Source organism: Triturus cristatus, chromosome 2_1 (genome assembly GCF_964204655.1).
Source record: "Triturus cristatus chromosome 2_1, aTriCri1.1, whole genome shotgun sequence".
Classification (NCBI taxonomy): domain Eukaryota; kingdom Metazoa; phylum Chordata; class Amphibia; order Caudata; family Salamandridae; genus Triturus; species Triturus cristatus.
Window position 1 is genome coordinate 980,052,892 of NC_140581.1, and position 13,944 is coordinate 980,066,835.

Sequence of the window (13,944 nt, forward strand, 5' to 3'; positions counted from 1 at the left end):
ATTTTTTTTTTAATTCAGACTTTTCCCCCCACAAATACATTCATGACGTTTTTATTACATCATCACACTGATTGGAGCCTAAAAGAGGCCACTGGAAGCGGGATCCTTGAAAAATTTATCAACCACTAAAACCGGTCAGTTTCCAAAACTGTCTTTCAAGATTGATTGGGTGCAACAACAAGGATTTAGCCCCCAAAACGTGCCTCTGTTTGAAAGAACAGTGACCATACTCTACTGATAAAAGATCTTTTGAACGTATTATTATTTCTTATTCGTTAGCAATCTCGAAGACCAGGCAGATTTAGGAGCAAAATCAAGTTGGAGGGGAGGGCGGGGGTAATAGACTGTGGAAGTTTTTTTTACAAAGATTGAGACCATAGCAGTTCAAAACGAGGGTTAGTCTCTTTTGATACAACTGGCCAATTTTCTCAAGATAACTAAGCCTCCGTGACACACACCCACTGATTTTTATCCTATGCATGTTTTCAGTTCTAGGACCTTTGGACAAGATAAAGGTGTCTAGAAACTTTCACCGAGATATGATGTGATTCAGCCCCCAGTAAATGAAATTCCACTGCAAACAGCAGCCTTTGTGCCTGGTAATGATATAAGATGAGAAAAATATATATACAATGCAGCACAGGACTAAGTCCTCTTCAGTCTGCAGAACAAAAGCAAATAAGGAAGATGCACGTAGGAAGGGCACTCCACTTTGCTGCAGACCAGGCTACAATGTCTCTAGCAACCAAGAGTCTTCTATCGAGTTCATATTCTGAAGAAATTTTGCATTGACTGATTCATTTCCACAAACCCACTAAAAGACATACATTTCATGCACAGACTACATTCCTTTTCTTCCTGAACCGCTTTAAGCTTTGTGGAAGTAAACAGCTGTTCTGACACTGGACCAAGAATAGGGAACATGCACACAATTGTTCAAATTAAAGACTCTTTGGGTTTGAAATGGATAAAACAAATTAACGAGGAGTGAATAAATGTACAATAACAAATCCATTTAACATCAGCAAGGATTTTTGTTCAACAGTAAGGGCAGCCGCGGGGTGGGTTATATGTGGTATGATGGCCTGAAGGAGTAAAACCACTTTTTGCCGTCTAAATGTTTTTAGGTGAACTTTGAAAGTGCAAAGATTTCCAACCCTTAAGATTCTGGCATCCTCATGTTTGTCAAAAAGAGGGGTAGGTGGAAGGAGCAATAATTATAAAACGTTAACTAATGTGAGTTTCCCTCTAAACAGGGACATGCAGGCACTTCTCCTTTGATGGTTGAATGCTTTGACAGAGTCTTCCGTTATAAGCACAGAACAAATAAAACACAGAGACATGTCAACGTGCATCAAAGGCCCGCAAGTGATAATGCTTCAAAATATAATCTGAAAATGACCTGTGTTAGGTATTTCACTTAAGGGTGGAAGTAGTGTGGGGATTCTAGAATGACTGCTTCCAGTTACATGCCATGACTTCTCTCTACAACGACATTTACATAGGTGCATGCATGTACTTCGACAGAAACAATTAAGGCTCAGTGAACCGTGCAAAGGCTCTCTTTTCATGTCCACTCCTTCCATATGATGTTTGCAGTAAATAAAATGCAAAGTAACAAAGAGAAGGTGAAGAGGTCAGTCTGTTCACTGAGAACAGCACAATGTCTTCAGTTATGGAAGCAAAACAGTTATTGGTATTTATTTTGCCAGCAGTCAAAGTAAAAACAAAACCAGGCACAGAAGAACTAAATCCAAGCGATCCTCCTACATGGATCCAATGTTGAGTTTTTTTCTACTATATGTCCGCAGGGAAGGATGTGCGGGAAATGTTGTGAAACCAAACCAGTGTCTGTTTCAATGCATCGCCTTTCCACGGTGTACGTGCTGCAAGCTGTGATGCCACTAATACTGCCACACAATTCGCTCATCTCTTGCTTTGGCTAGGACACACTGCAGTCATAGCTCCCTTCCTGGAAAGGTTCTGCCTGCAGCTCTCTGGACATGTCCTCCTCATGCCGGCTGATACTACTGCTTGTGTCGCTCTGAGGGCTAGCGCTGTGGCTAGCAGAGCTCCGGCTCTCCTCTGCCCTGGGACTTGCTTGCTCTGTTGTCTTAGAAGAGTTCACAGGCTGAAAGGCTTCTGGCGGAACTGGCTCGTCTGCTACTTCACTCAGTTTCTGCAGCTGAGGTTTGATGATGTTTAAAAATGGCTTGTATCCAGGGCTGCAGAAACAAAAATCTCATTAGTCATATTAACTTGGCGCACAGTACACACATTAGTACATAGCTAGAAAACCTGTTGGTATGAAAAATGTTTCAAAGCCCAAAACAACTGTAATAGCTTAAGCACCAGTTCCCACATAAATACCAGCAGTTCATCTATGACAGTTAGCTGAGGAACATAACTTGAATTCGGTTCATGTACACAGACCAAGTGTATTAACTGGTGAGAGATGCAACACATTCAAAGAGTATTTTATATACCACGTAAAGAGACCGGACACAAAGAAGTCAGTTGCTGCACACACAGCTAAAAGGGGGATAAGCCTTCAACCTCTCAGTAAAGTGTTTGCTTCACTGTGCTGTCAGCAATACAAATATTTTGCCCAAAAAATAAAATTAGCATGAAAATGTATATAAATTTGGGTACAGATTTTGCATCATGCGTACTTGGTATTGTTGAAATATAGACTTTGCATACAATGTTTGTGGTCGTCCAACCATTGATGTCCACTATCAATCAAAATACTTTATTTGGCTCAATTGAGCCATAAAAGTCACATCGCAGAAACATATATACCTTAAATAATACATTCTTAAATATCATACAAATACTTTGATAAAAGCACAGAGTTATAAAATCCTTAAATAAAATCACTGGCACCCATTTGAACGAAAAAGCAGCTGTATAGAAAGAAATTTTAGTATTTTGATCGTGATCTTGGGGACCTTAAAATATAGTTCAAGACAGCATAAACCACGCTTTCATTTCCCAGACCCTGCAAATAGGAAAGGCAACTGCATGAAATCTGGAGCCCAGTGCTCTCAATACTTGGCACAGGAGCTGCCTTTTTTGTTGGGCATAAAATTACAAAATAAGAAAGTGCATAGTGCTTTGTTCAGCTGGAACTTCACAGTGACAGAGGGGAAGGGTTGGAAACCAGGTGCCTTTGGTAGGGAAGGCTACCAAAAAATTTACAATTTTGAGCCGGAATCTTATCAAGAGAATCTTATGTCTTTCGCTTACAATTAGCTGCAAATAAAGTGATGGGCATGCTGGCAGAAACCTAGAAAGAACTCCTCTTTCCTTACAACGACAACGGTTTCCTAATCATAACTTTTGCCTATGTTGGAGAAAGAGTTCTTTTATTTAGGTTGAGGTAGAGCTAGATACAATAGCTGGGTTATGATAAAATGCTGGAGTACCCAGACTATCAAAACTCGTTTTAACATATTTGAGCCAAGGGATATCTAAACAATTATCCAAATTCATACAATCTAACAGGATAGAGCTGCACAATTCGGCATCTGGATTTTTCCAAATTTGCTGCCACAATAAAAGGGGTTGTAATTTGATGTATTCTCCTAAATAGTTTAACCCTACCTCATCATGGTAAAATGACGTTAAAGTAGAGTGGCCAATAATCTTCGTACAAACTTATTTTGTACCATCTGTGTAGCTTTACACTTTGCATGCCCTCAGACGCCCACACCGAATGTTGCAACTGATAGACATTTGCTTTTCTAAAATGCAAACATTTCAGTTATTTGTTTGTGTCCTAGCCTTTATGAAAATCTAAAAACTATATCAATGGCCCTTTGAAATTTCAGTACTCTAATATTCAGTAAAATATTTTTACATTTCTTCACCCCCAAGTGAGAACTTCCTAGTCTTCGACAATTTTGGGCCACACTTCATAACACATGACTTGGTATGATTACTTAGGTTGTCCATAAAATTATTAAAAGCATCTAATATGACTTGAAGGCCATTTGCTGCTCAGGTAATAGGACAAGCATTATCTGCGTAAAGTAAAACAGGAATTGTTTGTAAGTTTATCTAAGGTATAGCTGTACCATGCCTTATCAGATGATCTCCCAATTAGTTAATATAGATTAAAAAACAAATGGTGCCAAGACACAAGCCTGTCTAACCCCAGTTACTGATGTAAAATCTTCAGTGAGATCCCTGTTCATACTAAAGCAAACTCTGTGGCCGTGGTGTGTGCATGAAGCAGAGAGATAGTCATGCCATCTATACCTAATTCTGACATTACTGACCATTCCTTCCATAGGATGTCTTAAGTGGGTGCATGTCAAGTCCATAGAGGCAAGATGGACACAGCCTTTTTTTGGCCTTTGTGTATTTTTGGCCTTTGTGTATTTTTGGATTATGAGAAACACATTTTATGTCTGTTCTACTGTTCCCAAGCCTGGATGAACCCCAAACTGTAAATCCGATAGCCCCTGTGTCTCTAGTGCCTAGCTCTCTAGTTTGGCCAATAAAACCCTTTCTAAGATCTTAACCGTACTATCCAGGAGTGAAATTGGCCAATAACAGGACCCACTTTTATCCCCCTTTTTAAAGATAGGAATGATGATAGCCTGTTCCCAAGTTTTGACCAAGGGGCCGGTGATAGCACTTCATGGGACATTAGTTATAACAGGTGTTCAGAACTGTAGAAAAGGTTTAAAAATGACCAAAGGAATTCTATCAGGTCCTGGATGTTTCTCAGAAGGACTATTACCTATTGCTAAAATAACATCAGCGACCTTAATGGATCTACTCTATTCCAGTCTAGCAATGGAATAGTAGTTGACTATGGCATCATTATCTTGTGTAAGGGTCTGTACCATTGGACCAAATATATTTGAGAAGTGGGTCACCCAAGAACTGCTTGAAACAACACACTCTACTTTAGGAAGAGTTTCGCCCAGGAGAGTCTGAAAGTTTATTACTTGCCAGAAGGCTCAAGAGTCTTTTAGCTCACTGGCAGCTCTTAACTTTTCCTGGGCCTTTTCCCCTATTTCTGTCTTTTTTTAAACTGCTTCTTTATAGCATTTCTTAGCCATTGATACTCCAAATTTGTCTCTTGGACATTTGTTCAAAGCCAGCAGTAAAAGCTTGTGGGCTTTAGAACATGTACTATTAAACCATCTTGGGCTAATATGATTTTTTCCAGCTCTTTTAGTCAGTTTATCTGCCTTATAGTTTTTGAGGGAGGTAAAAGCCTGGATTACATCGCATGGTTTGGAGTCCTCTTGCAAGATCTGATTAATTTCCGTCTGATTGTGTGTAAATAGATATCTGTGAAAGGTTTCCTTATCTATCTTTGCCCATCTAATACTTACACCTTTATTTTTATTATATTCAATTTGGTGTAGAGGAATTTTGTGAGCATCCTTGGGTAAAAATAAATTTGGCTCCAGGGTCCGTGGGTTGTGATCGCTTATGCATGAGGCCATTGTTCTACAAGTGATCAGTGCTGGTAACAGCTCCTTGGAAATTAGTATGTGGTCTATGATAGAAGTAGACCCTGATCCCATTTATGTCTGGATCTGAGTGGGGAACCACATACTATAACTGCATGCAAATGTCAGGTTGTAAGCGACAGACACTCTGTTTAATGTGTCCTCATAGGTGGTGCATTTAAAGTGTGTAAGGGGTTCATCAGAATTATCACAGATACCACATATTCTGGAGAATCCATTATTACACATTTCGATGTTAAAATCTTCTACTCGCATGTTAATAACTCTTTCCTATAATCATTTGAGATCTTATGCAGAGCATCCACTATCCCATCAACAATCTTCTTTTCCTCTAGGTCAAATATGTTACAATAAAAATTAATCAGTAATAGGTCAAAAGGTTTTTTCAGGGTGATCAAAAGTAGATGGTAAAACAGGGTTATGGCCAGTTCCGAAACTTTATAGTTGGCCACATTCACCAAAATAAACGTTGCCAAGCCCCCTGACATTTGATATTTGTTAGCTTATAAAGCGCCCGAATCACACCCGCAGGGGTTTCTCCGGGCTGTGACTGCTACCGTCAACGAAGAAGACTCACATCAGAACAGAGAGGTTTTTAGCAGTTTTCTAAATTTCAGGTAGTTGGAACATTGTCATAACTGAATGGGGAGTTGGTTCCGAAATACGGGGGCAAGGAGGGAAAAGGCTTTACCACCCAAATGAGCTTTTTTTAAATCGTAGGGTGCAAAGTAGTGATTTTGACCCTGACCGAAGAGACCTGGAAGGCAGGTACCTTACAAGTTTATCTGCAAGGTAGCTGGGACCCATGTCATGCAGAGATTTATAAACCATACAGCAGATCTTGAATTTAATCCGCTTCCGCACTGGGAGCCAATGTAGTTGTTGTAAAAGGGGTAAGGAGGCCGTTCTGGGAGGGGCGTCGGCAATTAGGCAGGCCACTGTGTTCTGGACTACCTGCAGTTTATTTAAGGAAACTACGTTGGCTGAGATCAGCAGGGCATTGCAGTAGTCCGGGCGGCTTAACACGAATGCCTGAATCAAAACTTTCCGCGTAGAAGAGGGTAAAAAGGGGAATATTTTTCAAAGTTGACTGAGTGTGAAAGCATGCCCCCGTAGTGGAGGTGACATGCTCTCCTAGTGTTAAGTTTCTGATCTATACGGACGCCCACATTTTTTACCACTTTTTTGAAGTCGGAGCGGGCCCAATTCCTCTGGCCACCAGCTTGGAGTCCACCTCAACATCGCTTCCCTTAACAGCATCGAGGGGATTGCTGGAAAATGGCAACAAGCCATTTAAGTGAGGCAAATCCAACAGCCAAGTCTCTTGGCAACAGATGATTTGGAAATGGCCCACCATGTTCCACCTGCCGGGACATCCAGTTTAGAGCGTAAGCTGGCCACATTCCATGAGACCAAAGTCCCCCACTTGCGAAGGTACACCATGGGTTGACGCTTCTATAGATATAGGAGAAGTGGTGTGGTTGCCAATTAGATCTGATTGAGGCTCTATATGTGGTAGTTAGTCCAAATGCTCTAACGATGCCAAGGGAGTAAACCTGTTGGAAAGGGGGAGGGGACTGTTCAAATAATAGTTGGCAGTTGTGTCCTTTGCTATATCCAGATAAGCATTTTTACTGTCATCATATAATAGCCTGGGGGACCTTGGGGGATTAAAATAAAGACCAATGGGAGAGCTCTGATGCCCTCTGGGAAAGCTGGAATTTGACTGAGTGAGTGTAATGAAGTCCTGACTAAACATGGTCTTCTGAAGTTGATAACTATACAGTCACCCAGTAAGCTCTTAGGTAGTTGACCAATGCAGGAGACCTTCCTCACGGGGATAATGTTGTTGGAGAGGTTGCTAGACCATCCAGAATGCTTTCGCAGTCAATGTGATACCTTGTAAAAAAATGTTTTAAAAAAAAGGGACGCAAATGGTTCCGTGTGAGGATGGGCCTTTTTAGGGGTGTTTTCCAACACAATATTCTAGGGAGTATACTCTGGGGGGGGTATGAGAGCGAATATCTTTTGGCTCAAATCGAAGTTCCCCATTCAACATACATGGCCCCATATTGAGTGGCTCTTCTGGATGGGCAATAAGCCACTTACCCTTTGTGGAAATGAAGCTTTGTTTTTTAAAGGGTTACTATATTTGGAACTACGGGGGTCCACATGATCTTCCTTATTAACCCCAGAGTCACTTCTCATAGAGTGAATTGATGCATGATTGTGTGTAATAGTAATACGAGATAGGAGGGGTACAGCAATATTTTGGTTGACTAATGTGTCCCCAAGATCGCCTCCCGGGGCTAATTGGGCTGAGCTTGACATTAATGTGGGGCAGGATAGAGTAGGGGCTTGATCGGATATAATTACTCCATAATTAGTCCCCTGTTGATAACATTTCTTGAGCTCTAACTCGATGAAACTGAGATGCTACAGAATTAGGCTTAGCCTTTTCTCAAGAGCAGCAATTATAATATCTTTGAGAGTATCCTGAGAAGTGTCCAACACAGTCTTTTTTTCTTTTTTGGGACTCTTTCTTCTTAAGGGATTGAGTGGTGTAGACCATTTGGATTTACTAACATTCTCCTGTCTCTTTCTCTACCCAGCTCCGCCTTGAGCTATAGGTGTAGGTCTGACCATCACAACTTCAGGCTCCAGGGGAATAAGAGGGCAATGAGCCGGGGGAGATGCAGAGCTTGAGTGTGAGCTAGCTCTGTTCTCTCCCTTCCTGGTATGTATCTGGTCTGGGTGAAGGTGTTAGGCTCGCACTTTAAGAGAACATTTTAGATTAACCGGCCATTGACAGAGTAGCGGACACAGTGAGGTCCATCGTTAAAAGAGACAGCCTGGAGCCTATCTCAGAGGTAAAACTGCTAAGAGCGGCAGGAGTAAAGAGGAGTAAAGAGGACTACAACTCTGCGGCTGCAGTTCATTTTTCTGCAATCACCATTGTCTTCTTCTAAACAAAACAAATAGAAACTATTCAAGATAAACTAAAATCTTTAAGCTTAGGGCAACTCTACAAAAACCAACAGTGGCACACCTCTTCCAAAATGGTAGACTACGTGGGAGCTACATAGTGCAATACTAATGGTCTACCCTGCTTCAAAGAAACAAATACACCGGGCATTTTCTAAATGGCTGGTCTACCAATTGTGAGTGCCATCCTTTGTAATTTCATCTGTTAATCCGACATCAAACAAACTCTGGCTCCCATCGCTTCGAAAACAGTGCTCACTGTTGAAAAGGAAAGCAAGAATAGAAAAATGAAGCATCAGCGCCATCTTCTGGCCCTTTTTTATACATCTGCCAGACAAACATTTCTAAACCAAGTTAAATGTGATAGAGCCTCCTTCTTGCACCTTGCCCATAAATATGACAGAAAACGATTCTCAGTGAAGCTACATGAAGACAATTGTGATAGAGAGAAATTATCTTATTTTAACTGAACTGTTCCTCAGAACCCCTTCTTTACTGATCAGATCAAGTTCATCCCCTATCCCAGTTGCTCACATCAGGGTCTCCACAGCGCAAAAGACTAGCAATAGGACTGTTTTCTACACTCACACCGAGAGAATTGCTTTGGGCAACAGCCGAGTGCCCTACAACCCTGGGCCTACACATTCTATGTGCCTGGCCTTAAGATGGCTGTCCTGGCCTGTCCCCTGGAAGCTTTGCTTTGAGTGCATATCAACCCTACAGTAAGTGTTAGCTTCCAAGTAACTCCAAGATTGGTGCTGCCAATTGATCTAGGACGATGCCCCACGAACTGAAACCTTGAACATTGTACACACCACGGAGCCGATTCAAAATGGCCCATGCCCGGTGGAACTTTGATGGAACTTTCAATGGACCTTTGACGATGCCCCCTGGGCGGATACCAAAACTGTTTCTACTTACCTCGGCGCACAAGCAACCTTGGCTGATGCACGGTGGAGCTGTCATATGCAGCTATAGAGTAGTCTGGCCCTGGTTTCACCCCCTCGGCTGTCACCTACCCAGCCAGTCATCTGACATTGTTTTCCTTGTTTACCCGTTGTGTTTCCTTTCCTCCCCCTCCTCCTCCCTCCGTGATTCTTTGATTTAATTGATGTAACTATGTAACCTGTAACTCTGGGCGGATACCAAAACTGTTTGCACTTACCTCGGTGCACGAGCAACCTTGGCCGATGCCCGGTGGAGCGGTCATATGCAGCTATAGAGGAGTCTATCCTTGGTTTCACCCCCTCGGCCGTCACCTACCCAGCCGGTCATCTGACATTGTTTACCTAGTTTCCTTCCCTCCCCCTCCCTCTGTGATTCTTTGATTTAATTGATGTAACTATGCAACCTGTAACTCGCTGATCCTCATGTAAAGCGCTCTGATACCTTCGGGTCCAGCCAGTGCTATATAAAACTTTTCAAACAAAACAAACTTCTGTTAGGGGGGATATGAACCCTACTTCCTTGCAGGCCTGGCGGGGAAGATGTTTGCGTTGCTAACTGCACACGACAAAAAGGCGTCCATGGTCATATTTGGAGGTAACATTAGTCTTGCGCTTCCCCATTTAAGACTTAGGCATGATGAAGTAGCAACAAAAACCGAACAAGGGAAAAATAATCCTTATTTCTTACGAATTAGATTAGTCACGCCTGGGTGTAATAAAGGAAAGAAAAAGAGGTATCTTCGCTTAGATGCCTTTGCTTTGATGTCTTTTCCCTCTCGGAGAGTAATCTCTGGAAAGCGCCTTGATTTCAGTTAGCTAGTAATAAATTGGGAGCCAACGTCAAGTTTATTCGAGTACAATCCGCACACAGAGCCAAGAGGGGTGGCCCAATCCAGTCTCTTTTGGGCGCTGACAGGCGGGCAAGCCCTTGGCCCGGGGTTTTACCGGGTACGTCCGCGTGCGTCCAGCGGCATTCCTATGTAGTGCAGCTGAGCTAATTGCCTGGGCAGGTGTGTTGCTGCAGGGATCCTGGGACTCGTAGTCCTCAGTGGCTGCTGTCGGTAGTCAGCCATGAAGGGACGGACTGGGAACAGTAACCAGTCCTGGCAAGTTACTGCTTAACCGGCCCTGGGGGGGAGGGTGCTATCAAAAAGCACCGCTCTCGCTTTTCTTATGGGGGGCAGATATTGCAGTACTGCTACAAAACCGGCCCCCAGTGGGAAAAGTGGCCCTCACCGGCACTCGCCCCTTCGGCGCACCAGGGAAATGCCCAGTGCCCTCTAAGGCCAGTCCGGCCCTGCAGCCATGTCTTTTCCCCACGTGGAACCCTCTCGCTGGCAGTAGTAGAATCAGTCTTCTGAAAGTCTTCTTCATTTGTGTCCCTAGAACACAGGACACGCACAACAGCGGAACGTCGGCGCTCCTAAGTAGTTCAGCTGAGCGAATTGCCTGGGCAGGTATGTTGCATAAGGGATCCTGAGACTCATAACCTAAGCGGCTGTGGTCGTAGTCAGCAGCGACTCTCGCCCGTGTGGTGCCCCCTCGCTGGAAGTAGAGAGATCAGGCAGGTGCTCCTGCACTGAAAATCTTCTTTATTTGTGCCCCTATAAAACTGGACACGCATAACAGCCCCGGCCCCCCACAATCAAAACAAACAGTTGATTTATTGTGCAATTTTAGATTAGCTGTAGCGTATTAAACTAATCCTTAGGAACCACTATACTTTACTGATGCACCCAACTGAATCATTTTACTGAAGTTGGAAGGAGTTTTCAGTTTCAAAAACGAATGTAGAAAACATCCCTCCATTTCTTATCCCTCTGTTTTTGCCGACAATTTGAGCCTCCACCCCAAATACTGAAACCTTTTACATTCAAGTGAAAGACTGCCTATGAAGAATGCTAATACACTTCATTATTTATGGATATCACAAATTATGCAAAAGATTATAGTTACCTTTATGGTCAGACTGTCAATTTGAAGTCATAGGTTCTCTTATATTCACAACCAGTGAGAAAACTTCCGTCTAGCATATGCTCAGAATTTTCTTCTCAAATCAGGTAAAAATGGAAGCCTACAGGCCATTCTCACACATGCAGCTAACATAATATACATAGTGGCACTCCATTCTCTCATGGAGGTGTGCATACTCTCCAATTCCTTTAAAATTATGAAGCCTATTAATGAATATGCTTTTAACTTTGTAAATGACGTCTTATAAAGTGCAATTTTCAATGAGTGCAACATAAGTGTTGGAGGAACACATACTAGGGACAGAGGGAAAATAGGTGCAGAAAATGGGCAAAAAGCAAGCTTTTCTTTGGGATCTGCTGATGGTTAAGGGGAATACTTTCTAATGCTGGGGACCGTGACCAACAAGAAATTGCCCACTAACTCCTTCTCTCTGGTTTTGAAACTTCAAGAAGAGCCACTGAGGAATGGAGGGCGCATATGAGGACACAATGCTAACATTTAGCACCAGAAATGAAGGTTCAAAGGCCCCCTGAAAATAGGAGAGTCGAGGAAATCATTGTTTAGTAGATCACCAGACCACATGACAAATCCAGAACCTTCCCCATCAAAAAGAGAAAGCTGTTGTATTACACATTGAACTGGGTGTCAAAATCTGCTGGACCGACCAGAGGCCACATAGATGGATGTCAAAGACCCTTTGACAGATATTTGACCCATGAGGTGAATGAGGTATTTAGATAGCACCTATCCAAGAAGGCCCCAATTAATTGGATCTTGTGAGGGAGTATGTGAGAATTTAAAAAGGTGTTTGGTAAATGAGACAGAGCTGGACCAGAAAGTCCAGGCACAAATTATGCACAGTGAACTCTCTGGAGGATGCCGTTATTAAATAATCGTCCATAGAAGATTCACCATCACAGATGACAGACTGCCGCCAACCAGGATGGTGAGTCTTCCTGCACAACATGCCAGGTTGAGGTGGGGCTTTTTTCACCGACATTAGCGGGAACCACCAGTTAATTCCTGAGCTCCTCCCTCGTAGAGAGGGGGTTGTAGTCTGTGCCGTGACAAGGCATCAAAGCTCAAGAAGAATCCCAATGATGAAGCATGCCACCTCAGTGGGTGAGGGATTTCATTCTTTTAAAGGGATATCCCATTGTGGCTAGGTCTTCACTTTGAAAGCTACTTCTGTTTTTTAGACCCAAGGATTATTTGATTCTGATATATAATATTGTAAATATCCATGATGGGCCCTTCCTCTGTGAAACTGGCAGGCAAATCATGGGCTACCACACTATGGAGTCAAAGCCCTCGCTTGACCAACAAGTTGCTTTTTCATTTATTCACTTTCATTTAAGTGCATGTTCTGTTGAAGCAGAATTTTTCTTTCAGTCAGCCAATTCTGGTGACAATATTGCAAGGTTGTATTTCTAGCAGCATATTATTTTCAGGGTAATATATCCTGCCTTCTACTGGATAACTGTTGATAGCTTTTTTTTAATCCAAACTTACTATCATTGGCATTTATTAAGAAAGGGCATTGTAGCAGACATAATGTCTACTGGGCATCACAGTAATTGTGAAAAAGAGTGTAATGCCCATCAATCCCATAACACAAACTCACCCCATTCCCTAACATCTTCGCTCCACTGCTCCAGGGGAAAAGCAGGGTTCTGTCTGGGCTGGATTAAACCGGGATTGGGTATGATGATACGGTTCGGGATGTGACCTTGGGGGAGGGGGGTGTTGCGAGTCGAATTTGAGTCAGAGTCCAGACATGTCTATTGGGCTTGGGTCGTCCTCTGCTATCGACGTCATAGGGAATGGCGTGGATTTTGGCACCTCAGTGGGAGTCGGCCCTGAAGTCGGAGCAGAACCCAAGACTGGTTCAGGAGGCACAGAACTTAGGGTCCGAAGGCATGCCAGAAGAAGCTGGAAGAGAGCCAGAGACTCACAACATGGCCTCTTTAGAAGCTTCAATCTGTTGTGAAGTCACTGCTGGTTCCGGAATCTGGTGGTACACAGGGTTCAGTTGCAGAAGTGCCTCCTCAGCAGGTGACTGGGAGGAAGACAAAGAGGCACTCTGATGTTATTACAACTTCTCTAATAGAGAGTGTTGGAATGGAACCCTTCCTGCACAGGCTTCTCGTGCTTCTGCCTTGACAAACCGGAAGACTTGGACTACGAAGAGGACGTGTCGCAGAAACAGCCTTGAAAGTGGTAATGGGTAATAACCACCCTTGATTTCAAATGGGAGCAGGATTCCGTGAATTCTTTTGGGGTTGGCCAACATATAGCTTCGCTTTACTTTTCTGGATCGCACTCAGGAACACTCTTCCCAGAACTTGACAGTTGTACCCCAAACCCAAACACCAGAGGTATACCTGGTGGGGGTCTGTCACAGACATTTGTTTGCAACAGTCCCTACAAAGTTGAAACCTGTAGTTTGAAGAAAATGACGTTGACAAAGGCGTGGCACTTATATGAGGCTTGATCATCACTTCTGAAGTAAAACAAAGTCAACAGAACACCACACAGCACCA

The 13,944-nt window shown here is 43.0% G+C and overlaps 1 protein-coding gene across 2 annotated transcripts in view; it reads right to left on the bottom strand.

Moving 5' to 3' along the window:
• Positions 1 to 273: 273 nt before the first annotated feature.
• The window catches only part of RIC1 (RIC1 partner of RAB6A GEF complex), a 730,678-nt gene continuing 717,007 nt past the window's right edge, over positions 274 to 13,944 (bottom strand). The window contains exon 26 of one of the 2 annotated variants that reach the window (XM_085634197.1): positions 274 to 2,225. In XM_085634197.1, the coding sequence (XP_085490323.1) occupies positions 1,943 to 2,225 (283 nt within the window). In that variant the 3' untranslated portion in view covers positions 274 to 1,942. The remainder of the gene's footprint in view (positions 2,226 to 13,944) is intronic. The other variant, XM_085634186.1, reaches the window with a different exon arrangement.